We start from the raw sequence: 27,323 nt of genomic DNA on the forward strand, positions 1-27,323 counted from the left end.
AACTGAATAATGAATGCCCAAAGGGCTGAATACAATTGTATGAAGGGGCTGAAACCCTCACTGCAAAAATGGAAAACTAGACTACCTAGAGGAGGTGAATCCTCACTAGGTCCCTAAAGAGGCTGAGGCTACCCTATTGGTCTGTTGCGGGGAGGCTTGGGCTTTGCTACTATGAAGGCTTGAAGAGTGGATAAAGAATGAGGGCCAAAGGCTGCCCTTTTAAAGGCTGATAGGTCAGCCTGGCCGACTTGGTCAACGCCGATTGTTGATTTGGGTGGCTGGTCAATGCAGACCGGTGACCAGCCCGGGCAAAAAGTCAACACGTTGACTTTTGTCCAAAAAGTCAGCTCTGTGTTTTTTGACCTGCGATGATGTGGCGTTTGTTAGAATTATTGATATAATCTAGGCAGTGACCAATGTAATGTCAATAAGTGGGTTAGGGGCACTTTTCCCTCTTTTAGAGGTTTTTTCCCCTAACCATAATTAGTTTACTAACTACAGTTAATGAATAGGATAAGGTTTTGTCACTTAGACAAAACCTTCACACTCTTGTACTTAGTTCACTTCTTCTATTGCATACTTACGTTCAGCTCTCACTCTCTTGCTCCCATTCAGTCGTCTGCTCATATCCTTCATTTGGTATCAGAGCAAGTCGATCTCCTGCCCTTGCTAAGCTTTTTCAGTCTGCTCGCTAGTCATTCTCCATTCCAAGCTTGGGAGAGTCCAGTCCGTACGTGCATTTTCAGAGGCAACCTGCGCATCAGTCCGTACAGCCATTGTGGGATGTTCCGTATGTCTGTACGCCCAGCTGCCCTGCGCTGTACTGCAGTTCCTATGCCATACTAGCCCTGTTCAACGTCTGTACCAGCAGGTCCATACAAACAGTCAGCACCATTCTGTCTGTACAGGTCACCATTCTATCCGTACAAGCCGTGACAGCCGTATGTACAGTTGACGTACAGCTCACGTCAGTTGTCCGTACAGCCGTACAGTCCGTACTGTACGTACCGTTGCAGGCTAGGGAGCAGGGTACTATTGCGGGGTACTCTTGCAGGGTGGTTGCTTACAGGGTCCAATTGCAGGCAATTCTTTTTGTGCATCTAGCCATTGTTTGGTTGTGGGTTGAAAAAGGCATTTCTGTGTAGTAGGTGTTGAGCACATTTGGGGCTTTTGTAGGCAGAGTGCAAATTTTGCAACATTTGGGGCTTTCAGTCTATTTGCCCTTTTTTGTATGCAATTTCCCACAAGAAATTGGGGCTTTTGCATTTGTGTTGCAATTTTGCAGTGAAAAAGCAATTTGGGAGATTTGCAAGCAGTTATGGACTCAGTGTGAGTCAATTTGCAGACTTTTGCCACTTTTTGCAGATTTTATTTGCAAATTTTTGGGCAATTAGTAGAGCATTGTGGAGCATTTCGAGCCTTTGATAGGCTGTGACAGTATTTGTCACTGTGGGCAGATTTTCTTTGGCAGATTTTACTTGTGCATTTTGCATCCCAGGAAGGGATTTACTTGTTCAGTTTGCTGTATTTCTGAGTTTATTTGGCAAAAATGGCTCAGAACAACCCCAATGAGGTGTTTGAAGTCCTCACACAGGAGGATAAGTTGGATGGCACCAACTACTCCTTGTGGAGGTTTATGGTTCGCAACATCTTGGTTGGCAGATATCTTTGGGATTATGTCAATGGAGATGAAGCAAGGCCAGATTCTGTGGCTACACCTATCACTCCTACAACTGGAGGCAGGGGTAGAGGTCAAAATGCAGCACAAGTAGTTAGGGCTGCTGCTTCAGGGGCTCCCACAGCAAAGCATAAAAGATGGGATTCTATGGATGCACAAGCTCTATTAGTGATTTCTCTCTGTCAAGAGGTTCATTATTCCTCACATTCGGTCATGCAAGACGTTAAAGGCAGCTTGGGAGATATTGGAGAGTATGTTTGCAGCAAGAAATGATGCTAGAGTTTCCTTTCTTAAGAGAGAGCTTTCTCATACGCATATGGATGAGGGAGATTCCATGAATACTCACCTCACAAAGCTTCAGGGTTTGAGGGAGCAACTGCTGAATCTTGATGAAGTTATTCCGGATTCAGAGATGATTACCACTACTCTGAATTCTTTTCCTGAGTCCTATCTTGGTTTCCACACCTCGCTGAATTTGTCATTGAGGGGAGGCAGCAATCCTCTCTCTTTTCACGAGTTGGTAGGACTTCTATTGTAGAAAGAGCAGACACGAAGAAATATGGCAACACGGGCTGGCGAGCATGCCATGCTTTCTAAGTTTAAGCCCAAGGGAAAAGGGCAGCAAAAGCAACATGCCAATGAGCCTGCACATCAGCATAAAGCTAATTCAGGACAACCCTCTTATAAGGCTAAGGGTGATGCAGATAAGCCTAGAAAGAAGGGCATTTGTCACTACTGCAAGAAGCGAGGTCATTATATTGGTGAATCCAAGAAGCGCATAGCTAAAGAAAAGAAAAGGGATTCATGTATGGTTGTGTTAGATGCATCAGCTCCTCATGCACATGATGGGGGAGATGTTACAATCAACTTTGTGGAAGAACACTATGCTTTTTTGTCTTGCATTTCAGATTCTTCAGTGGGTAGTTCAGATGCTACAGCCACTATTGAGGATGATACTTATGCTTTCTTGACTTGCAGTTATGATCCTTCAAAGGATGCATGTTCTCTCAGTGTCAATGAGACACTGAATACTTGGTATTTTGAGTGCACGGGAGTCTCCTTGCATACTTGTCCATACAGCCATCAAGGTATGTATGGTGTCTGTCCAGATACTAGCCAATGTGTGCGAGGGATGAACTTGAGTTCCCTCCAATGCCTCTGTGCATCTGGCTCTCCAGATATGCCAGGCTGCTATGCTCGCCAAAATCTCCCAAGAGGTATCCACAGAGGCATGTATAGCTGCAAAAGGAAGGTGTGGTATTACATCCAAAGAACAGGACTCAACCTGACGACGTCGAATCGAAATGGTCCGAAAGGAGTCAAGTCTCTCATAGAATACCTGAGGCCCTGTAAGAGAAAGCCAAGCCTCTGAGCCCCATGTCATAAAGAATGGGGAGTGGGCTAAGTGACTGAAAATCCTGGTTACCCCTATCCAAATCATCCTCGCCTGTCTGCAATCCCATAAGCAATGCTGAATAGTCTCCAAAGTAGAGAGGCAAGGAGGGCAAGTAGGGTCTTTCTATTCTTGTGGGATTTCCAGAGTCTCTTCCAGAAGCACCTCTGCAAATCCGTAGTGATATCAAATGTCTCCCAATGACGAACTCTGGAAGGTCTCCAACCTCTACTACTGAGCTGGAATCTCCTGACATTCTGACCGTGTAACGAAAGAAGGGGATGCTCTTCTCTCGATGCCTTGCGTCAATCCACTCCCACTCTCCAGGGTCCCACTGCAAATACCTAATGGGAACTCCCCTATAGAGCCAAAGCCTCCAAGATACGGTGGAGAGAAGCCGGGGTCTAGGTCGAGGAACCACTCTGAATCTGATCCCTGTACCAAAAGACCTACAACCTTGATAGGCTGAAAAACAGACTCAAGCAAGATGTCCTCTGTGGACCTGAGCAATCTGACACCATCATGCACACTAAAAACCAAAGCATCCTCATGTGCATCTTGAAAGGCCAAAACCTGAAGAGGAACACCACCTCTCGTAAAAGTACTTGCCCAAGTGAAGCAAGTGAGTGGCATATCATCTGTGTCTACCCAATCCGCTGGAAGGGCTGCCTCAATCTGCAAGATCCTCCCTGCACTTCCTCTGAGATGTCCTGTCAACTGAGATTTGGTCTTCTCTGGAAGCCTGCGGAAAGCTTTTCATTACCCCAATGATGAGGCGGGTCCCCTCTCCCACCTGGACCATTGCATGTAGAGTGAGGCACCAATTGGTCTGCCATGATCATCCAATATACTGTCAGTCCACATGATCGTGCATATCAATCTCTTCACAAGAGGAAGGAGGAATCCTTCGAAGAGTGCGTTTGAAACTGGCCCATGCTTTCAGTATGGCAACCATGAGAGGGGACGAAGGTGATCTGAGGTGTGCTGTGGTGAAAATCCACCTAATACTGCTCATCCAGTCTCCTCCTGTAGAAGGTGTGTGTTATGCTCTAGCCGAGATAGCATGACCTCGGAAAGATCGGTGGGCATTTTCTCTTAGATGACCGACTTTTGTAATATTTTATGTGCGTAAATAAAATGGTCAAGAGAAGTAACTGCCAAGGTCCTAGGTGAGGGTGTAATGGCATTGACTAGGTGGTTGTGAGTGCTAAGGCCTAGGTGCACCTAAATGTGTAATAATGCCAAGGGGCAAATGTTCTAAATTGTGCCCCAAGAGAGGGGTAATTGGTGTACCAAGTAAAAAGGTCTAAAAATGATGACATGTGGCAGAGGGAACCATCTAGGGAGTTGTGGGTTTGTGGATAGGCATGAGAAATGAATTATGTATCTTAAGTAACATGCGATCCACGAAATTGGCTGGGTGGAAATTCGTGATGCCATCGCCTGAGAATTTGCTTGCCTGTGATTGACGAAACCAAGAGAGAGAATTAGAAAATGTTCGTTTCATTTGGTATAAGAGCCGAAGCCGTTGTGACGATTTGGGCCATCGAGCAGTTCTTCAAGGTTCCTTGACGGGCGAATATTTGAGTCTCAGCATCGATGCTCTCCTTGCCTACGCAATTAGCTTGGGAATGAAGAGGGGAGGCGAACTTCTGAACAGAGCGTGTAGGTTTGACGAGGGGGAAAGTAGCGGGGCAGGCTGAGGATGAGCTGTGATGGCATGGCGCACCTTCGAGTATTTGACGGACAAGCCTTGCGTGGTTGTGGTTGATGCCAAAAGCTAAGCTCTTACAGGTATTCTGCAAGTGAAAGAGTCGCAAGGCCTGGACCTCCCTGGTGGTCCGACAACGTACGGGTTTGCTGAGCAGCGATGTGCGCCCGTGTGGAGGTGGCGATAGCAAGTTTCGTCACGTGGGCTACCTCGACGTTACAGTTACCAGACAGGTTGACCTTCAGTGGTTCCAAGATCAATATCAAAATATTGATAGAGTGGAAGGACGTAGCTTAACCGTCAACGCGGAGGGTCTACACGAGGCGCGGGATTTGTTGGAGTGAAGCGATATGTGTAGCGGGGTGATAAATCTGCGTAACAGCAGACGGAAAAAAATAGATATTCCCGTTTTACACAGGCCGGAGAATCTCGAAGCATCGTGACTTGTACCTGTGGTCCAAAACCAGCGTAACAAGGTTCAACAGGAGGAGTGACGAGTGATTTCTGGGTCTCGGCGTCGTCTTCGACGATTTACTCCAGGGAGCAAATTTTCTTTTCTTCCATATCAAATTTTAGTTTCCAGTTGCAGGCGATTTATTCCTGTACAGCAGAGGCTGCAGTTTATTATTCATGTATAACAAAAGGGGAATCTGAAAAAAAAAATAAAAAAATAAATCTATTTTCCCTTTTGAAACTATGGAAGCAGAGGGACAAGATTCCAGGGTGAATCCTAGTGAATCTAGAGCACGGTCTACACAACAAATGTCCCATCACACAACACCTACTCTGGTGGGTAGGATTTCGGTATTAGAAGATGCTTCACAGTAAATCATGAACCAGCAGCTTCAAGTGAACGCTGGTCAAAATGAAATTAGGGAGATGGTGCAAGCCTTGTCGGCTAGGCCATCTAGAATTGACAAGGGCAAAGCTCCAGCAGAGCCAGAGCCCAGTATACACTCATCAGAGCGTGCGAAGGTCAAGGTGCCTAATATTGCCAACTATAGACCGGAGAAGTACGCTGGTCGGATGACCGAGCGCAGTTCTGATGTGATCGAGGTTTGGTTATACAAGTGGGAAGAAGCCTTCGCCATTTGTGAAATCAGATCTGATCTAAAGAAAATCCGTGAGACCACTCACCTGTTTATTGAGGCAGCAGAAAGATGGTGGATAAAGCAACAGAAGGATCAAGTTGCCCCTACCACCTGGGAAGGGTTTAAAGCTGAATTTAAGAAACACTTTCTTCCGCCTGACGAAGAGTCCCGAGCATGGGATGCTTATAGAAACCTTCGTCAGAGGAATTTGTTGGTGGCAGAGTACACTGACAAGTTCAGGGAATGTGTTATGAAGATAACAGACCCTCTCCCTATGTCAGTTCAGTTGAAAGACTATATCTATGGACTGAACGACAAGATTAAAATGGAAGTTCGGGCTAAATATGTGACTACATTAGATGAATCTATTGCAGTAGCCCTGAACTATGAGGATGTCAGAGGCAAATCTAGTGGGTTTGTGCAGGCAGGGACTCAGTATGAGTACCCGAGAAAAGGGGGATTTCAGAGGAAATGGACTTCAAAGACAAGTGTCTCGCAGCCAAGTGGCCAAACCAAGCAGGTGAAGCCGGTTGAGGGACCAGCAAAAACAAGCACCACCGTTGGGGTGAAAAGGAAAATAACTCCAATGGCAGCCCGGGCTTGGTCAAAGTCCTCGTTGACCCCTGAGCAAAAAGAGAGAGCTAGAAAAGAAGGATTGTGCTTCGGCTGCCTTCAGCGACATCACTGGAAAGATTGTCCACTGAATAAAGACCGTCACACGCCCAATATGATAATATCTGAATGCGACGCGGAAATGCAGGAGAGTCCCAATGCGGAACATATGCAGATGCAATTGGCGGGACCTTCTGAGAGGTTAGTACCTGTGTTGTTAAGTGTGTCTGTTACTAAGTTAGTAAGCGGTGCACCTGATAACATCCTTTCAAAGCCCGCAGCAACGGGGTTTACGGTTTTCGATGAGCCCGAGTTGATTAAAATGAAAGGGCAAGTAGCCAGTCATGATGTGATTGTGTTGTTTGACTCAGCGTCAACACACAATTTAATCAACTCGAAGCTTATTAAGAGGCTCAAGTTGAAAACTAGTCCGTTTGACTATGCTTATACGGTCAGGATGGCGGACGGAAGTTCAACTGAAGTATGGGACCAAAGGGTTACCTAGTTGGAACTTCGAATTCAAGACTATGTTGAGAAGCTGGACTTTGAACTGACCAGACTTGCTCACGCAGATATAGCTCTAGGCATGGCTTGGCATTTTTGGAAAAATCCAGCCATTGATTGGAAAAAGCATATTTACCAGTTCAAGATGAACGGAGTAGAATATGTTTTGCGAGGTGAAAAGGATTTACCTCGAGGACCATTGATTTCAGCCATGGAAATTCGGAAGACTCCGAAAGAGTTTCTGTGTCTGTGTATAGCATCGGTAGAGTCGATTGATGATGCATCGACTAGCACTAAGGCTACCCAAGATGGGAAAATGGCCGAGTTGGCTAAAGAGATATCAGAGAAGTTCTCTGAATGTTTTAGGGATGAACTACCTTGTGGGTTACCTCCAGAGTGGAATGTTCAGCATAAGATTAAACTGATCCCGGGGGCAGAACCTGTAAATAGACCTCCCTATAGAATGAGTTTTACTGAAGAGGCGGAGGTGCATAGACAACTGGAAGAATACCTCAAGTTGGGGCAGATTCAACCAAGTTTCTCATCTTTTGCTTCGCCAGTGATATTAAAGAAGGAAAAGGATGATACGTTTCGCCTCTGTATAGATTATAAAGCATTGAATAATATCACTGTTAAGCACAGGTATCCGATGGCTCAGATTGATGATTTGCTAGATGCATTACATGGAGCCGTGATTGTCAGCAAGATAGATCTTAAGTGTGGCTACCATCAGATCTGGATTAGAGCCGAGGATGTGCATAAAACTGCTTTCAGAAGCAAGTTTGGTCATTATGAGTTTTTGGTAATGCCCTTCGGACTTATCAATGCTCCAGCTACATTCGTCATGCTTATGAACGATTTTCTACGTCTGTATATCGGAAAGTTTGTAGTACATTTTATTGACGATATTCTAGTGTTCAATAAAAGTATTACTGAGCATTGTGAACACTTGAGAATAGTGTTCAGTACTTTGAGGAAAGCCAGTCTTTATGTAAATAAAAAGAAAACTATACTGTGTATGGTTAGGCTTGAATATTTAGGATTCATAATTACTCCAGAGGGGGTAGAAATGGATCCGAAGAAAGTGGCTGCGATACTGACTTGGCTAATCCCTCAGAGTCTGACCGCGTTGCGATCATTCTTGGGATTTGTCCAATTTTATAGAAGGCATATAAAAGGATATTCCGAAATAGTATCGCCATTGACTGATTTGACCTCAGATAAAGTACCTTTTATATGGGGACAGAATCAACAAGAAAGTTTTAACACCATAAAACAAGCTGTGGTCACCGGACCGGTGTTAACAATAGTTGATCCCCAGAAACTGTTGTTCTTGGAAACTGATGCAAGTGGCATTGCGGTAGGAGCAGTCCTCCTTCAAGAGGAAAGGCCAGTAGCCTTTGAAAGCAAGAAGCTTTCTCCCTCTCAAAGGAATTGGCCAACTCATGAATTGGAGTTGTATGCTGTTATCCATGCTTTGAAAACATGGAGGCATTATTTGTATGGTTCAGAGTTTTATGTGGATGTGGATCATGATACTCTGAAACATTTTTGTAAACAGCCTGACTTGAGGGGCCGCCAAGCCAAGTGGGCAGAGCTCATGCAGGAGTTTAATTTAACGATTCGGTACCGAAGAGGAAAAGATAATAAGGTGTCTGATGCGTTGTCTCGCATTATGCACAACCTGGGTTTCACGGTATTAGAGAGTGCTCTAATGACCGAGATTAGAGAAACTCAAAAGGTGGACGAGTTTGTCCAGAGCTTATGGCCTAAAGCTCATGTGTTTAAACCCAGGGAAAACGAAAAGGGTGACCTGGCATCCAGAAAAAGCCAAACTTATGCAAGATATACCATAAGGGATGGTATGCTGAAAAGAAATGGCAAGGTTGTAGTACCTAGTCAGAATGATCTCAGGCAGAGAGTCATTCGACAGTGCCATGATAGCCCATGTGCGGGACATCCAGGAGTCGAGAAGACATGATCTCGTGAAGCGAGATTTCTTTTGGCCAAAGATGAAAAAGCATATTCATGAATATGTGACACGGTGTTTCTCGTGTCAAGTAAGTAAGGCCGAGCGGGTGAAGCCACCCGGACTTTTACAGCCCTTGGAAGTACCACTAAGTAAGTGGGAGAGCATTTCCATGGACTTTATTGTAGGGCTGCCTACGACCCAAGGAGGATATGATTCTATCCTTGTGGTGGTTGATCGTCTAACCAAGATGGCTCACTTCATTCCAACTAGAGAGTCTGTTAGTGCCCCGCAAGTGGTGGATTTGTTTATTAGACATATATTTCGTGTGCATGGATTGCCTAGATCCATAGTGTCGGACAGGGATGTCAGATTTACCGGTCAATTTTGGACAGCGGTATTTGAGACACTAAGGACTGAGTTGGGAATAAGTAGTGGGGATCATCCTGAGACGGATGGTTAGATGGAGAGAGTCAACCAGACTTTAGAGAATATGCTGAGGGCATATGTGTCATTGAGGCAACATACGTGGGACAAGTGGTTGCCATTGTTAGAGTTTGCCTACAATGATAGAAAACATTCCTCTACAGGGTTCAGTCCGTTTGAGCTGAACTATGGTTATAGACCAGCAAATCCAACTATAGTTGGAGTACATCAGAAAGTGCCTGGTGCCGCGAACTTTGTGGTTCAGGTGCGGGAGATGCTAGCACTTGCGAGAGCTAATATCCGCCAGGCTATGGATAGAGCCAAGGTGTATGCGAGGACAAAAGTGCAGCAACTTCTTCTTCAGGAAAGAAGGTCCGGACTCCGCTCCTGCGAGCTCCCTCCCTCCCCGTCGTGCCCCGTCTACCCCTCCCTCGCTTTCTGCGTGGCCCCTCCCTCTCCCTCCGCTAGCAAGCCGCGCAGCCAGCCGCCCCCTCTCCGCCTTGCTTCTCCTTCTCTCCGCCACGCCCCCCCTCCCCCTCGCCTCATCGCTTCTCTGCCACGCTCCCCCCCTCTCCTCGCCACGCTCCTTCACCCCGCTCTGCCTCACTCCTCGCCACTCCGCTCCACTCACCCACCCCACCCCGCCTTTCTCGCCCGCTCCTCGTGCCTCGCCACCCGCCCGCTCGCTCACCTCACCACCGCTCCGCTCACCTAACCCAGCCGCCTCACCCGCTCCGCTCCACGCCCCCACCCCCTTTCCACTCACCTCACCCGATCTCCACTCCACTCACCTCACCCCACCCTCGCCCCACCTCACCTTCACCTCACCTCACCTCACCTCACCTCACCCGTTTAAAAAAAAAAAAAAAAACTCACCTCACCCCACCCTCGCCTCACCTCGCCTCACCTCACCTCCCCTCCCCCGCTTCGCTTCCCATTCCTCCCCCCTTCCTTTCCTTTTCCTTCCCCACCTTGGGAGTTCGCAGTTAGTCAAGCGATATGGCGGCTACGTGTCCGGAACCGGTGACCCAGACGGACCCCCCCCTCCATCAGCCTATCGCATCACATTGACAGAGCACCAGGTCTCCTTGGTGAAAATCAACTGGCATAAGTCAGTTGGTGAAAATCAACTGGCATAAGTCAGTTGGTTTTCTTACAGATCCGGGAGCCAGCTCACAGTGGGGTATTTTCCTGGGGTTTCGCTGGATCCCCAGAGGACAGACGACACGTTACCTGGGATTCCAGGTAGGCCTGGACATCACACCGGCTCAGCAGTTCTTGCCGGTCCTAGCCTCCATATGACGGAAGCTTGCTTTCTGGAGCACGGCTCGGCTTTCCTTAGCAGACAGGGCCCTTGTGGTCAACCAGGTCCTTCTTGCCACTGCTTGGTATGTGGCCTCTTGTTGGTGTTTTTCGAGGTCTTGTGTAGCCCAGCTGAGGAGACTGGTGCGGAACTTCCTATGGTTTGGTTCAGACGGTTCCGGCATCACCAGAGCTAGGGTCGCTTGGCAGACGGTCATTCTCCCCCAGGCAGAGGGCGGCCTTGGCATCATAGATCCAGAGCTGCAGAGTCAGGCACTTCTTGGCAAGGTAGTCATCCGCGGTCTGACCCCAGGAGGGCAGACGTGGAAGCTCTTGCTACAGCATGGTCTCAGTGGGTGTACTCCCCAGAGAGGGGGTGTTTGGCAGCCTTCTATTCGATGGATCTTCACTTCAGCTCCTTTGACTCAGCCCCGTTCCCCCTTCCTCCGTAGCCTCATTTCGATCTGGAGGAAGTTGCGACACAGCCTTTCCCAGGTTCCCCCTAGCTACCGAGAGGAGACAGACAGACAGCCCTTGATCTGGAGCAGCCAGGTGATAGATGATACAGGTCGTCAGCTTGGAGAGAGATCCCATATCCCTTGGGCGCTCTGGGCGCATGGGCCCGCGCGCTCATTCTGGGTTTGGAGGGACGTCTACAGTCGGATGAGCCCAGGTGAGCTGGCAGCATCAGCAGGTACGGCACGTGGGATCCAGGCTCAGCGAGCGGAGATTGATGCTGCCATCCCTGCAGGTTGGAGGATTCCCGTAGGCACCGGACAGCTCTTCCTTGGAGATGAGAGGTGGCTAGGACAGTTCACTCCACGAGGCATTCCTTTGGTGGTGGCAGCCTCTTCTCGGATTCTTCGGTACATTTCTTCTCCATCACTGATGACAGTCGCCTATAGAGCAGAGAGGCCGTGATCGACCCCCAGCTTCCCTGGCAGCGCCTTCGCATTGTAGGGCTGCAAGGGAAGACTTGGCATATAGACCCCCTGATTACGCAGGTCCAGGATTGGAGACTCTGGATATGGGAGGGCCGTTCCTTGTCAGAGGTGGAGTGGGACCCAGGGGAGTGGCTTTGGCCACCGTCGGAAACCTCAGAGAACCCTACCCCCTTCTTTCTTACAGTGCACGCACGGGTCGGCGTGCTCTTGGGGCTCTCCAGCGTGGGCTACCCACACAGGCACATAGGTGGTATGCCCAGGGGATATCCTTGGTCTTTCTTCGCACTTCCTGGAAGACTCTTTGGGCTAGTTGGCGTCCGAGGAAGATCTCCTACTTCCTTTGGATGGTGGCACACAAGGGGCTTCCAGTTGGTAGCTGGCTGAGACAGATGGGGCAGGAGGGGCATTGCCAGATGTGTCTTCTGGAGGAGGAGTCCCTGAAGCATTGCCTTTGGAGCTGCTCGCATGCGCAGACGGTTTGGAAGGGAATCATGGGGATCTTAGCTAGGGCTACACCTGAGCTAGGACCGATCACTTGGGGAGCCGTTTGTTGGTGCAGCACTGAGCTGGGACATCACTTGGCCTATGAGTTCTCTAGACAGGATCTCGTCTTTTTCATCACGCAGGCCTCTTGGGCATACATGGACAGCTTCCCATGGCATTTGACAGAGACAGATGCAGGAGCGATGCCTCGGCACCCAGTTTGGGAGATCATAGGGAGCATCACAGGCTGGCATATCTGGACTTCTAGATGCGCGCAGACTGTAGGAGCTCAAACTTCTTCTACCACCCAGACCCTCGCAGATATCTGGAGCACGATCATTCACACGCTCAAGGGTCAGTGGGATCAGATTCAGGGAGAGTCCCGGGCAGGGAAGGAAAAGAGACGACGTTTCCTTCGCGACTGGGACCACCGGGAGTTATTCTTCCAGCACTCCACTCAGAGTCTTCAGTGGCATTACGCCCCTCCACCGTGGCTGTTTGTCCACTCTCCGACGATTATGCCCTAGGAGGCTTGTATATAGCATTTTGACTTCTCGGGCTGAATCCGTTTTGTGATTACAGCCCGCTGGCCTTCAGGCCTTCTTGTACTCTCGCTTTCAAGTAATATAACTAGCACTACTTTTTGCGCAAAAAAAAAAGAGCCAAGGTGTATGCGGATGAAAACCGGTCTATAAGAGTATTTAAGGAAGGAGAAAAAGTTTTTCTCAGAGTTCCTTCGCACTCGAAGTCGTTAACTTCAGGAGAGTGTGCTAAGTTATCACCTCGATACTGTGGGCCGTGGTTAATTCTAAGGAGAATAGGCAAGGTAGCCTATAAATTAGAATTGCCACAGGGGTGTAAGGTGCACCCAGTGTTTCATGTTTCTCGTTTAAATTTTTTTTTGCATATAGGTGACTTACTAATCGAAGGTGTTGTTTTGTTTCAGGAGATAGAGGATAATGCAAGACGCAAACCAACAAGAATCCTTGACCGAGGAACAATGCAAGTGCGCAATCAAAAGATCCCCACGGTGTTGGTTGCATGGCATGGTCTACCTCTATCGGAAGCTACCTGGGAATCCGTATACGAGTTACGGAGAGCGTTCCCAGATTTCATCATCGAGGACGCTGATGCTTGAAGAGGGAAGGAATGTTATGCTCTAGCCGAGATAGCATGACCTCGGAAAGATCGGTGGGCATTTTCTCTTAGATGACCGACTTTTGTAATATTTTATGTGCGTAAATAAAATGGTCAAGAGAAGTAACTGCCAAGGTCCTAGGTGAGGGTGTAATGGCATTGACTAGGTGGTTCTGAGTGCTAAGGCCTAGGTTTACCTAAATGTGTAATAATGCCAAGGGGCAAATGTTCTAAATTGTGCCCTAAGAGAGGGGTAATTGGTGTACCAAGTAAAAAAGGTCTAAAAATGATGACATGTGGCAGAGGGAACCATCTAGGGAGTTGTGGGTTTGTGGATAGGCATGAGAAATGAATTATGTATCTTAAGTAACATGCGATCCACGAAATTGGCTGGGTGGAAATTCGTGATGCCATCGCCTGAGAATCTGCTTGCTTGTGATTGACGAAACCAAGAGAGAGAATTAGAAAATGTTCGTTTCAATGTGCACGTCTGTATGCTGCTAAATATATAAAAAAGGCCTTCCACGGCTCCTGCCTTGGCATAAGTCCCCGCACCACCATCTTGCAGAGTAAAGCTGTGCATTGTAAATCTGGATCAATAATATTGAGACCCCCTTCCTGTGTAGGGAGGATGAGGGTCTCCCAAGCCACCCTAGCTAACGCATCTGCTGTGCCATCAAGCCTACTCCAAAGAAAATTTTTGATCGGTCTCTTGAGCTGAGTGATGCAGTCCCTAGAACGGCACTAGCATGAACAAACAAACCAGACCGTGGCCAAGAGGACCTGGTTGACCACCATAACTCTAGAGGCAAGATCTAGCTTGGCTGAGCTCCAAAAAAGGAGCTTTCTCCTGATGCTCTTTAACACGGGAGCAAACTGCTGCGTGGACGAAATATCCAAGCCGATCTAGCAGCCGAAATACCTAACTGGCACACCCCTCTGAACCCAAGTGAATCCTATGTTAAGCCCCCAAACTGGAGTGTCCTCACCACTGATCTAAAAGCCATTGGATTTATGCCAATTTATCTGCGGCCCCGCTGCCAAGCAAAATATATGAGAGAAGATCCGATTTTGCATTTTTAGTGAGTACTCCCACTGCTGCGATGCAGAATGCGGAGTTATGGCATGCCAGGTATGGGCACATGAGCTATGGCAGTTTAATGACACTTTAGAAGCATGCTATGATTGATGCATTGCCTCCTTTGGAGTCACCTGCTCCTCATGCATGTGAGGGTTGCATCCTTGGCAAGATGGATAGATTTCCTTTCAAAAAAGGATGGTGTAGTGAGAGCTACACGCAAATTACAGCTCATTGACAGTGATGTGTGTGGTCTCATGAGGACACCTGCTTTTGGGGGTTATCTCTATTATTTTACATTCATAGATGACTTCACCAACTACAGTTGGGTCTATGGTCTTTGGCTCGAAGACCTCATGTGTGCAAACTATGTTTTGAATCGGGCTCCCATAAAGGCTTTGAAGACAATCACTCCCTATCAGGCATGGCATGGGAGGAAGCCTTCAGTGGATCACTTCAGAGTTTTTGGTCGTGTTGCATATGCCCACGTGCCTGTGGAGTTTCGACATAAGTTGTCAGATAAGGCACTTAAATGCATTTTTGTTGGGTATAGTGCACATAGCAAAGGCTATCGTCTCTACAATCCTGCTTCTCGCAATATTTTTGTTAGTAGAGATGTTATATTTTCAGAGAATTCAGCACATACACATGCTGAATTTAATATTCCAACTTCTTCAGACGATGTTTTTGAGGGGACGCTGCCTATAGCATTTGGTTCCCCAGCTGAGGTTCATGCTGAAAATCAGAATTTACAGCAGCAACCTCCTGATCCACATGCCCCGATTCAGCCGCAGGTTGATTTTGTACCTCCACAGGGTGTGGATGAAGTTGTTAGGCAAGAGATTCAAGAGATACACACAGCCAAAACAGTCCCGAATTGGGTGCTACAGACTCTCAGCGAGAGTAGGCTTGAGGCTCCATTGCCTGGCAGAACTCGTAGTGCAGTAAGGCACGCAGGGGGGCTCTTTCAGTTGAGACAGCTTATGCAGGTACTCTTCTTGATGAAGAAGAACCTGACTCTTTTGAGGAAGCAAAGGATAATGTGCATTGGATGCATGCCATGCACAATGAATTGAAGTCCATTGAGAAAAATCAGACTTGGGATGTTGTGGATTTGCCACCAGGTAAGCATGCCATTGGTACCAAGTGGGTTTTCAAGGTGAAAAGGAAGCCAGATGGGTCCATTGACAGGTACAAGGCAAGGTTGGTTGCCAAAGGCTATGCACAAAAGAAGGGCATAGATTATGAGGAGACTTTTGCTCCTTCATCTCGGATGACCACCATCAGATCGATTATTACTAGGGCTGCAAATCTTGTTTGGAATGTCCATGAGTTGGACATAAAAACAGCTTTCCTTGATGGGGACTTGTAGGAAAAGGTTTATGTCAAACAACCTCCTGGATTTGAACTTTCTGGCAATGCACTTCAGGTTTGCAAGCTTAACAAAGCTTTATATGGGCTGAAACAAGTCCCACGTGCATGGTATGTCAAGATCGATGTATTCCTGGCAAGTAAGGGATTACATAATAGTTCCACGGAAAGCACCCTCTACATCAAGAAGGATGGGGGGGATATTTTAGTCATCATTCTTTATGTAGATGACATGCTGCTCACAGGGTCAAATGAGGAAATAATTGCAGATTTTAAAGCTGAGTTGAAAGCTGAATTCGACATGACAGATTTGGGCATGTTAAATTTTTATTTGGGGATCTAGTTTATACAAGACAAGCATGGCATCGTTATGTCTCAATCCAAGTATGTGGAGAAGCTCTTGGATAATTGAGGTTCACTATCACTATGTCAGAGAGAAGCTACATGCAGGGGAGATCAGTATGATCTATGTGTCAACACATGACAATGTTGCAGACATCTTCACCAAAGCACTTCCACGTGAGAAGTTTGAGGCATTTCGCAGTGCCCTGAACTTATCTCGTTTTGGTGATTGATCTTTTCCTTGTACATGACATTGACACTGCAAGGGGGTGTTAGAATTGTTGATATATTCTAGGCACTGACCAATGTAATGTCAATAAGTGGGTTAGGGGCACTTTTCCCTCTTTTAGAGGTTTTTCCCCCTAACCACAGTTAGTTCACTAACTATGGTTAGTGAATAGCATAACGTTTTGTCACTTAGACAAAACCTTCACACTCTAGTACTTAGTTCACTTCTTCTATTGCATACTTACGTTCAGCTCTCATTGTCTTGCTCCGATTCAGTCGTCTGCTCATATCCTTCAGCGTTGACTGTCTGTTGACTGTGTGCTGATTGCTGATTGCGCAAGGCTGCCTGCATGGCTGTACGGATGCCTGCATGGCCGTTGACCTGGCTGCCTGCGTTGGCACTAGCTAGCATGGCCACGGTCTGGTGGATGTCCATGACAGTATCTTGGCACAACGCGAAACATGTGTGTGAGAAATCTGCCTTTTTCTCTTTGGCTAAAGAGCTTAGACTTCAGCAAATGGGCTTTAGTTTTGAGGAGATCAACAAATGGTTTTGACAATTGCAAAACTTCGTCTACCCATGTATCTTTTAGAGTAGCTTTAATTGAAAGCTCCATCAATTGTGCTGATGAGTGCTTTTAATTTGGAAATTTTAACAAGAGCACATCTTTTGGCACAAAGTAAGCAAAATACCCTTTCTCCTTGCCGCAAAATTTTTATTTCTTTGCACGCTGCATCAAGGGATTCATTCAATGTGGAGGTGATACCCACAATTGATAGAGAACCAAAAATCTGCAAGACATCGCATGGATTAGTGTCACATCAATATGTAGAATCTTGAAGAGAAACTGAGCTGTGATACCGATGATTGATAGAGTATCAAAAATCTGCAAGAGTGTCACATCAATATGTAGAACCTTGAAGAGAAAAAATGAGCTTCAAGGTATGGATAAGAACTACTTGTACCTTATTGGCATACCCAGTTTGCTGGATGTGTGTACTGAAAAGTGACTCAAAATGATCTGATATTGATTTGACTTTGACAGGTGTGATAATAGTCACATCAAGCATATTGAAAGAACTATCGGCTGTGTATTTTTCTTACAACCGACATTAGTTAATATGAAGTGAGAGAAGCCAACTACTATAAAGCTCTCAGAGAATCTGATTATCTATTGCTCCAGAAAGTGAGCTGCAGAAATACTTTAAAACCTTAAAAGCTTCTTTTGAAATTCATTGTAAGGCAGTGCAGTTAAACCTGCCAATTTACTGTTATTAAGTCATCAGTCGATTCCCCATCTGCAACAATGAGCTGGTCCCTCAAGAGGAAGTTTCCAACTTAATGATTGTGACGGCGAAAGTCACCAAGCAATACCACCTTCTCCTTCGTTTATAAGGTTTTTGCAGAGCTCTTTGTACTCAGGGATAGTAGTTTTTGAAAAGAATAATGGCTCAACACAAAATGGCTCAACTCACTCGATTCTAGGTGAAGGGTCAAAGGCGATACTGAAATGTGAAGTCCTTCCATCATTATGTAGATTTCTATTACAAACAGAGAAATTTGAGATTTTGATATACTCTCCAACATTTAGAGCTTCAAGATAATTCACATAGGATAATCTGTGTAAAGTTATAGAAGCAATGCCTTCTCTATCAAATAGGTCGACTTTCAAAGACCTAGGGTAGGAGATGTTTTGAATCATGTACAATCCGTGCTTGCTTAAAATCTTCCTCTCAAAAACCACATTTTTCAACGAAAGGTCAATCTCTTTGATCAGTAGAGGCTTCATAGAGGACTATTGGCTTCATCTTCATTTTCTATATTTTGAAGTGGCAGTTCAGGTGGCAATGGACTATAGGATTCGGATTGTTCTTCTTTTGAAAATAGGACTTTTGGTTTTTTTTCAATGAGATGACTATCATGTAGACTTCTTTTCGCTTGTGTCCTAGTTGTTGGAGAATATGTTTCAATTGTTGGGGGAGAAGAAAGAAAGAAAGTCTATTAAAGTCTTTGGAAGACCAAAAAAGGTATATGAGACTAAAAGCAGCTGATACGGTGATGGGTGGAGCCACTAAACAGGCATCAACACCCAGGATGCATACAAACATAAAAAAATCCATAATCCTGCCCATAACGGCATTAGTACATAAAAGGAAAAGACTCTTGGAGTGGAAGCTGGCGAGAGTGGCAACCCTAGGAGGGGGGCATCGATGTGTGAAGATCCTGCAGAGAGCAAGTTAACAAAGATGCCACGTCCATCATCAAAGATCACAGTTTCTCATGCTGTCCATTCAGAATTTACATTTTAGAACACAAGAAATGTACTTAAATAAAAAAGGACATATAATTTTCACAAATGTGATGCAGTCCACATTAGAAAATATAAAGTAAGTCCTCTTCCTATGAAACAACATGCAGTAGGAGATGTTTATAGTGATATAATCTTCATCACAATGTGATACAGCCTACATCAGAGCTTCTTAAAACACCTCTCACCCAATGAAATAATTTGTAGTAGGGGATACTTATAGTTTTTTCAATGTACTATATCTTGAACCACCATGCTGCCATCCCCAAGCCCAGTCTTAACTAAGGTCCTTAGTCCAGTTAGGACATAAGGTGGGCATAGGACCTTTAGTCTATCACTAACTGCGTAACTGTCTTAATTAGCCATAGCTCAAAGATCGAGTGATTGTACTTTCCTTTTATTTGTAATCAGAATGCTTGTAGAGGCTGGGAGGGTGCACATTTCCAATCTGGTCGGTCTTGATGCCAGGTACACATTCGATCTGCAAATCGTATTTTAACTCTTTGTGAGGCAAACAGAGGCTTTTATATAAAAGCAGGGCAATTTGTGGCATCATTACAGCATATGCCAAAGGAATATGTCTCTATTTTGTCGGTGCTGCAAGATCAGGTATGCTGTTTTGGTTCTATAAGCTTCTAATTGCCCTTCCCGTATTTTTCAATCTGCAACAATAGCAGTCACTTGAATTATAATGGTTTGTCTGATCCGTTTTTCTGTTTCTTCAGGCAATTTCCTGCCCTTTCAAAATAGTCGAGAGAGTGTTGCAAGAAGAGTTCGGACATGATGCCATGGATATGTAAGGCTTTTCATTTTTGCTCATAAGTGTTCCGTATGGCTATTTTAAAGTGTTAGCTTCTCCTTACTTTTCTTGTATGCAAGTTGGCAAGATTTTTTCTTTACAGCTCTACCATTGTGCCCATGACTTGAATTTTCACTCAGAACATGGACTGAGTGGAGAACTCATCATCTTGAATTCTCTAGAAGGGAACTGCAGAGGCTCTCATATCTTGCTTGAAATTGGTTTCAATGTCGTGTGCGACACTCTTGACCTGCATGCTTTGGTCCCGTGCCTTGGGAAGTTCTAGTGGGTCTTGGATGTTTTTACTTCTTTAAACGTCCCCTCTGTATTGAAAGTCCATGTAGCTTCGTGCTTTCTTGCCATAGAAGTCATACTAGCCCTCAAAGTAGATGATGTGGTGTTGTCCCTCGAGATAGCTGCACCCTTTTTAGATTTGGGGGAAAATTGTCATTGGAGGGACCTTCTTTCGATTGTGACCTTGTTATTACACCCGACATTGCAATATGTTGTCCATCATTTTCCCCTGCTGTCACTACTTCAGCCATATTGGCTCAAGGTGTTGGTTCCTCTACTTCATTGGGGCAATCCATACTATAATGGCCATTAGTGTTGCACCAAGTATAGGATGGCCTTGCAAGTGGATTGGATACATACCGTCTCGGTAAAGAATATATCCAAGTACATTGCTAATCAGCGAATTTTTCTTGTTCCCTATCCTCCTCAGTACTTGTATGCATTTTTGGTGCTATTGATTAGGACAAGTCTCCATCAAAGGTTGTAGCTCATATGCGATGACTCAGACTCGACTCAGGAACATCAAGATGAGCTCAATTATGAAGATTATTTCGACCCTTGCTATGTAGTACAATTTTCACACAATTAGTCGGTATTGGGGCTTGTAAGCTCCATCATCTTATATAAACAATGCACTTTTTCATTCTCAATTAGCTGCTCCACCTTGTCTCATACTTGTGGTTGGTAAGGTGCGGGGGGGGACAATGAGTTGTAGAGAAGCAAATGCAAGGGGTAAGGATGCTAGCACAATGAGGATCGATGTTGCTCTTTGGACAACGGCCATGAGGGGTTCTTTGATGGGAAGCTATAGCTAAAGCTTCCTCAACTCCGGTCAATCTCTTCAAGAGAGGAGGGAGGAACTCTCTGAAGGTTACTTCTGAAGCTGGCCCAAGCTTTCAAAATAGTGACCATAAGTGGGGAGGAAGGAGATCTGAGGTGCGCGGAAGTGAAAATCCATCTAGTGTTGTCCATCCAGTCTCCACCTAAGGAGGGGCTGTGGGTTTGTGGATGCAATGAATAATTTTTTTTCCATGGCTCATCCTTAGGCATAAGACCTCTAACCAAAAACTTGCAAAGCAAGGCCTTACACTGCAAATCTGGGTCTATGATGTTGAGACCCCCGTCCTGCGTGAGAAGGATCAAGGTTTCCCACGCCACCCTGGCAATAGTGTTTGCTGTGCCATCTAGCCCACTCCATAAAAAATTCCTTATAGGCCTTATGACCCAAGTGAGGAAATCCCTAGAGCTGCACCAACAAGAGCAAACATACCAAGCCGTGGCAATCAAAACCTGGTTAACAACCACCACCCTGGATGCAAGGTCCAACCTAGCAGAACTCCTAAAAAGAAGTTTCCTCCTAATGCTCTCCAACACTGGAGCCAACTACTGTGAAAAGGAGATACCCATACCGACCTGGCATCCTAGGTGACTGACACACAATTCTGAGTCCAAATGAAAGCCCAAATCAGCCTTCCGGTCCAGAGTGTCATCGTCACTGATCCAAAAGCCATTGGACTTGTGCCAATTAATGTGAGCACCTGTTGCAATACAAAACAAGTCCAAGCTGTCCTAAAGGAAGTGAGAGTCTGAGAGGAGGCCTCCAATAAAGTAGCAGTGTCATCTGCTAGCTCACAATCAACGAGGTCCTCCTCTTGTCTCACGGTAGTCTGAGCCCAAGAATGTCACAGATCGAGATCAAAGAAAAATGCTCATAGCCCCAACCATAAAAAGAAAAAGAGAAGGGGCAAGAGGGCATTCGTGACGGACTGATCTGGAAATCTGAAATCTGTCTCCCTTGACCCCTCCGGTGCACTCCAACAAATCCCAATCTACCCTGTCATAGTCTTTTTCAAAGTCCAAGAGAAGAATGACTAGTTTTTGTCTGCTCTACATGGCCCACTCAAAAGCTTTCCAAAAAGAGAATATATCATAAAAAATGCTTCGGCCATGAATACATCCTGTCTGTGTATCATGTATAAGATCTGGAAGTATGGGATGCAAACACAAGCTGATTGCTTTCGCCAGGATTTTATAGAATTTGCCCAATAATGTTTTAGGTCTCCACTGTGACACTAAATTTTTGCACCCCCTTTTGGGGTTAGATGTATGAGACCCTTTGTAAGTGAGTCAGACATCTCACCGGAGTCCCAAACACCCTACAAAGCTAAGGTGATGTGATCCCCAATCATATCCCAAAAGGTCAGGGTAAAAGAGGGTGTAAGCCCATTTGAACTTGGGCACTTCCCCTTATGGAGGGTAAGAAGCACAGACTTGAACTCTATATTGGTGAAAGGTGCATCAAGAGAGACTCTCATATTTCGCTTTACCAACATAGGATTACACTGCCATATGACCTGTCTAGCATCATCTGTGGCCTCAGTATCATGATCCAACATAAAAACGATCAATTTGGATTTGCGGCCTCCTGTTTGACCAAGAAAACATGAATGATTGTGATCGAGTGTGAAAGGCATCATTAAACCAAACATCTCTACCACTGAAATTTTTAAGAAAGGCATCCCAAGCTGCCCTATCTAGGGAGTGGATGCCTCCCTCTTTGCCTCCCTTTTTTATTTGAGGGTAACTCCACCATGTTGAAGTCCCCTCTAAACAATGACCCAAGAATTTGCTTAAGGGTCCCATGAGAGCAAGTCCTTTCAGAACAAGACACGATCCCCTCTATTATTGGGGGTGTAGAGATTGAGGAATCCAACCTTATGCCTCCCAATTAAAAGAAGAATCCACGGAGCTCTAGAGGGAAGGATAACTCCGTGTCCAACCACCAAGGGGAAAAAAGAGTCTGAAATTCAGATGCATGTACCTCCCCTAGTGCCCAAAGCAGGTGACCAAAATGTGTGATCTGAAAGTGAATGTTGAGAGACTTAGTGGCTCTCTGTTGCTGCGGCAATCTGGGCCTCTAATTTACCTGACTTTGCGCATTCTTGGGCATCCAGTTTGTGCTCCTGAATGCATAAGACATCAATGGAGCCACGAGTAACACTTGGATGAAGCTGATTCCGAATCAGTTGTCTGTAGCGGTGATGAGGGACGCCACCAAGGCCTTGTATGTTCCAACTAACAATCCTCGTCCATGGGAGGATGTAGCATGGAACATCTTACTTGACCTAGTGGCAGAAACAAACCCCTCAATGAGGGAAGACCTTTTGCTCAATGAGCGAGGGAGGGAGCGAAGTGGCGGAAAATCCACTGGGGAAAGTACTCGTCCACCTGAGGAGGAAGACACCCTGTTAACAGGAACCCCAACCACTGTCTCACCAAAAGTAGAAGGCATAAAGTCCTCTTTTGGGAAGTCTGTGAGATCTGCCGTGAGGTGCAACATCGGTGGGAGCAACTAGAACGGGAATATCCAAAGCTCATGAGGGGACGGTGTCCTGGATAGCGGCTTCTTGATCTGGAGGGGGTATAGGCTGCACATGAACCAGGGGGCAGCAGGTGCCACGAAAGCGGGTGGAGGCGGTACCGAGGGAGCACTTTGTCGAGGAAGAGCGCTTTGAAGTGGAGGAGCTGTACCAACACCCTGCCGAGGTCATGTAGGAGGTGCTGGAACTGTATCAACAGCTTGTCGAGGTTGAGGATGAGGTGAGGGGTCAGTCTTACTACGTCTGCCTGCCAAACTGTTGTGGTGTCAGCAAGCAAAGCTATGATGGTACGAGTGAGCAAAGTGATACAGACAGCAAAAGGTACTATGGTACAAGTGAGTGATGTTGTACTGGCAAATCGAAAACTATGGTACCCATGAGCCTATTCCGTGAGCGTAGGGAAACAAGGAATGACTAGTGTGAGAGGAAAAGACACTAGAGCTAGAGCTATGAGCTCAACTTTGTGAGTAGCATACTCGGGCACCTTGGTGAATGTTGTCATCGTCTTTAAAGCAAATTGGTGCTCTCTCAGTAGTGGAGCCACCTCTATATCTACTCCATAAATCATCTAATAGCACATATTAATGTTTTGTATGCATCTATTTGCGTTCCAATAACCTTAGCACCAATGAAGGGGGGAGAGGTGCCAATGCTTTCCCTTGCTGCACAATGAACCTGAAAGGGGGCAGACTCCTACCCACAGCCCCTCCTTGTTCATATTCAATCAAGGCATGGGATTGCTTCAGCCCTTCCCTACTCCAGCACCGTTGACAACAAGGACGAGAGGGCCACTCTTGCTCTGGTCAGCCTACTTCTCTAAGACCACCAAAGAAATGGGGGGTGCTCAGCTCTAGTGCATCAACAAACGCAAGGGGGACTACACCTGCCCTGTGGCTCTAGAGCCAAAGGGGTGGGCTGGGCCTGCCCTCGTACAAAGACAAAGAGGGGAAATCCTGCTCTTGCATCCCTTGTCATCAAATCCAACCTACCCGCCCTCACAGTCCTTCATCCCAAAATTAAGAGGGGCCTCTATGCCTGCCCTAGCCACTACAGTAGCGAGGGCTGGGTGGGCCCAACCAGGAGAGGTTGAGAGAGAGGGTGGAAAGAATTTGGTACCATGGTGAGGGAGGGAGTAGGGCTGCAATACCTATGCAAGGGAGGGACTAGAACCTGTTATCGACTGAGGATAAAAAATTGTATTGTGTGGGATAAATCCCATATTGCCACATGTCACTTGGTGACAAAAAAGCAAAGCTTTATCCATATGCGGTGACCAAGACCCATAAAACTCATGAGCAAATGACAAGGCACCTGCTAGAGACAGTGGCTGCAGAAGCATGTGCTGAGCAGGATTATCCATTTTAGAGAGCGACTCAGAAGCCAAGCAGTTGTCTGAAAATAAGTGTAACGTAATTACTTTCCTTCTTTCCTCGATCTGGATTAGACTTGCACTTCTCTATAGCTGGTTATTAAAGCATAAGTATACCTGCAAAGAAGTATCTTTTTATTAAATGTCAGTTATTGTTTTGGTGAGTATACGAGTTATGTTGAATGTTGGCATCTTAAAATATATTTTGGAAGCGTGCTTAGTCTTGTCTATCCAAGAATTCATGTTACTGTCATGAGAATGAGGAGGTTTGGTTTATTTTTTCAAAGGTGTGGTGTTCTTATATGGCAGGTACAAAGAATTCGACAAGCATCCAGTTGCTGCAGCCTCACTTGCACAGGTCCATCATGCCACTTTGAAAGATGGGCAAGAGGTGGCTGTCAAGGTATGCCACCCTTGTACCACAAGGACATGGATTCTCTTTGTATGAAGGATTCTTGTATGTTTGGGCAGTCTCCTTTTCCTTTTGCATATGCCCTTGGTGGTGAACCTTGCTTTATAATTTTTATGCTTATACAGGTTAACAAAAGGAATTTAATCTGCAGGATGTGAAAATACATACCTTTTAGAATTTCCCTTATTAAAGCTTTTTCTTCCTGGACTGAAGTTCTGTGACAGCTTGGTGATATGGTCTGAAATAGTAATAACAAAGATGACAAATTCTAGCAGTTTTGAGGAGGAGAGTACAGGAAAAAACTAGTAGGATGTATAGCAAGGATATCAAATACTAGCAGCTGAGTACAGGAATCAACTAGTAGTATGAAAGTGATTCAAGCGTCACGACTGTGTCTCAGCTGCTCGAGCTCCCACCTTCTGCAATTGCTCCTCCCGCCTCGCTTCTCTTCCACCACCAGCTGCACCTCCTCTCCCTGGCATTCCACCTCTTATCTGCTTCTCGCTGCCCTGCCTCTGCAGCTCTCCTGCCCCCTAGCCACTTGGCTCACATTTTCTGACCACCATTCTCTGGAGGTTCATGCTTGAGCGCCCTGCTTTTCTGCCTGGGTTTTGTGTTCCATTTGTGCCAATGGAGGTTGCACACAGGCCGCAGCCCCCCCATGGCTCCGTTCTTGGTCGTGGGTCTGCTTTTTCTAGTCATTGGGCTGCCCATTAGAGCTCTTTGGGTGGTCGCCTCTGGGCTGGGGGCCTTTTGGAGGTTGGGAGCAGCCCTCCTTTGGGCCTGTCTTTTGAAGCTGCAGCCATTTTACAGATTCTTTCGTTCCCCATTTTTCTTGGCTGCTTTTTGAAGCTCCTTTTCCTTTCTTTTTCGACCCCTTGCCACCTCTACCCCCTTGCTAGCAACTGTTCCTTTAATTTGTTCTTCTAGTTTAAGATTTCCTTGCGGTGACCTCCTTTGGTCTAGCCAGAGGGGCTCTCATGGCAGCTCCCTCGAATCCCATGGCTGCTCGGATCCTCTTTTCCCATTAAGACAAGGAACTGTTGAGTCCCTCTAGGATAGAGCACTGGTGGTCCTATTGTTGACCTCACGCCCATGAGAAGCCAAGTTCGTTATTGGGTCTAGGCGAGTTGAGCCCTAGAGGGTGACCATATTTGCAAGGTCACTATCTATGGGATAGGAGTCTTTCTTCTCCAGGTGAGCTCCCTTGATGTCACACAGGCTTTGGTGGAGTAGAGTCAGATCATCCTTTGCTCACATTTGGTGTACTTCATCCCTTGGTATCATGGTTTCACGGTTGACAGCATGAATATGACGGATTACGTGCTTTGATGTTCCACTTCTCTGTGCTCTCGAAGGAGTAGCGATATCCATCGGAGGATGTTGTGGCACAGTTTTCGAGTCTCCTCCGGCCACAGTTGCATCAGTTTTGACAGACGATGGGGTTGCTCACCTTAGGGTGATTGTTGAGGTCCTTGAGTCATCGCCGGAGGATATCTTCCTTGATACACTGGACGAGGTAGAGCTCTGGTAGAGGGTGGAGGTTTTTGGTCAGTATCTTCGGTACAGGTAGACAGGCCACTTGATGCACGGTTGCCCTAGAGGGCAAGCAAGGCACCCCCTCCCTGATATTCTCACCAAGGGCAGCAAAGGGAGTTTTGCGCAGACAGAGCCCAGTGCTCGGCTAGATAGCAGTAGGAGTCTTAGACCCTTATGTGGAGCCTTCCGAGGGAGCTTGGACAAGGGTGGAGAGAAAGAAGCCTAGCAAGAGAGCCACAAAGAACCGTAAGCGCCTTGGTAGACTCAGACATCAGGCGATGGCAGATCGAGCAGCACCTTCCTTGCCTCAAGTGGAGGAGACAAATGGATACTCCTCTGGATGCCGGTAGACTCCAGAGGGCGAGATCTTCTTCCATCTGCTAGTGGCCATGCTGCAGGTAGTGAACCCGGGGGAAAAAGGGATTCAGTCGCAGTCACCCTCACCATCTGCTCTACCTTCACCTCTTCTCTGTCCTCCCCTCCATTGCAATGGTCCGTCACATTTCCTTCCCCTGCCTTCCCCCCCCTTGAAGTCCTAGCCTCCTGTTGTGCCTAAGCTAGCTGATAAGGGCAAGGTTGTGACTTTTTCCTCTCCATCTACAACTTCTTCCTCTCAGTCCCAACTTGGCCCTCTTGTGCCATAGGATGTAACTCCTACGGAGCAGACTGAGGTACATAGGATGTAACTCCTTCTCGGAGGAGATTGAGGTAGATGGCACCTCCTTAGATTCTAGGTCTGAGGCCTTGTCTAGGACGGCCCCTTCCGTGCGAGTTCTAGAGGCTTAGATTGTGGAATTACCTCCACGTCCTGGATGATTAACCTCTTCCCTTGGATATGATGGTTTGATTCTGTGGCCCCAAAAGGGGGGTCCGTTGGAGCAGCTTGTTCTCCCTTCCGTCCCTTTTTGGGGTTTCAACTTCACCTACACGAGAGAGAAGTGGAACTTGTGCT

General features: G+C 46.4%; 1 protein-coding gene across 3 annotated transcripts in view; it reads left to right on the top strand.

Moving 5' to 3' along the window:
- The window catches only part of LOC147895776 (Protein kinase superfamily protein), a 151,092-nt gene that overhangs the window by 22,285 nt on the left and 101,484 nt on the right, over window positions 1-27,323 (top strand). For all 3 annotated transcript variants that reach the window (XR_015541886.1, XM_087382522.1, XM_087382521.1), the window contains exons 3-5: window positions 19,047-19,187; window positions 19,304-19,374; window positions 24,730-24,823. Coding sequence is in view for 2 of the 3 variants with exons in the window: in XM_087382522.1 (XP_087238648.1) it covers window positions 19,047-19,187; window positions 19,304-19,374; window positions 24,730-24,823 (306 nt within the window). In the remaining variant the exon portion in view is untranslated. The remainder of the gene's footprint in view (window positions 1-19,046; window positions 19,188-19,303; window positions 19,375-24,729; window positions 24,824-27,323) is intronic.

Source organism: Dipteris shenzhenensis, chromosome 12, assembly GCF_047967505.1.
Source record: "Dipteris shenzhenensis isolate YYH24624 ecotype China chromosome 12, Dip_SZ_1.0, whole genome shotgun sequence".
Taxonomy (NCBI): domain Eukaryota; kingdom Viridiplantae; phylum Streptophyta; class Polypodiopsida; order Gleicheniales; family Dipteridaceae; genus Dipteris; species Dipteris shenzhenensis.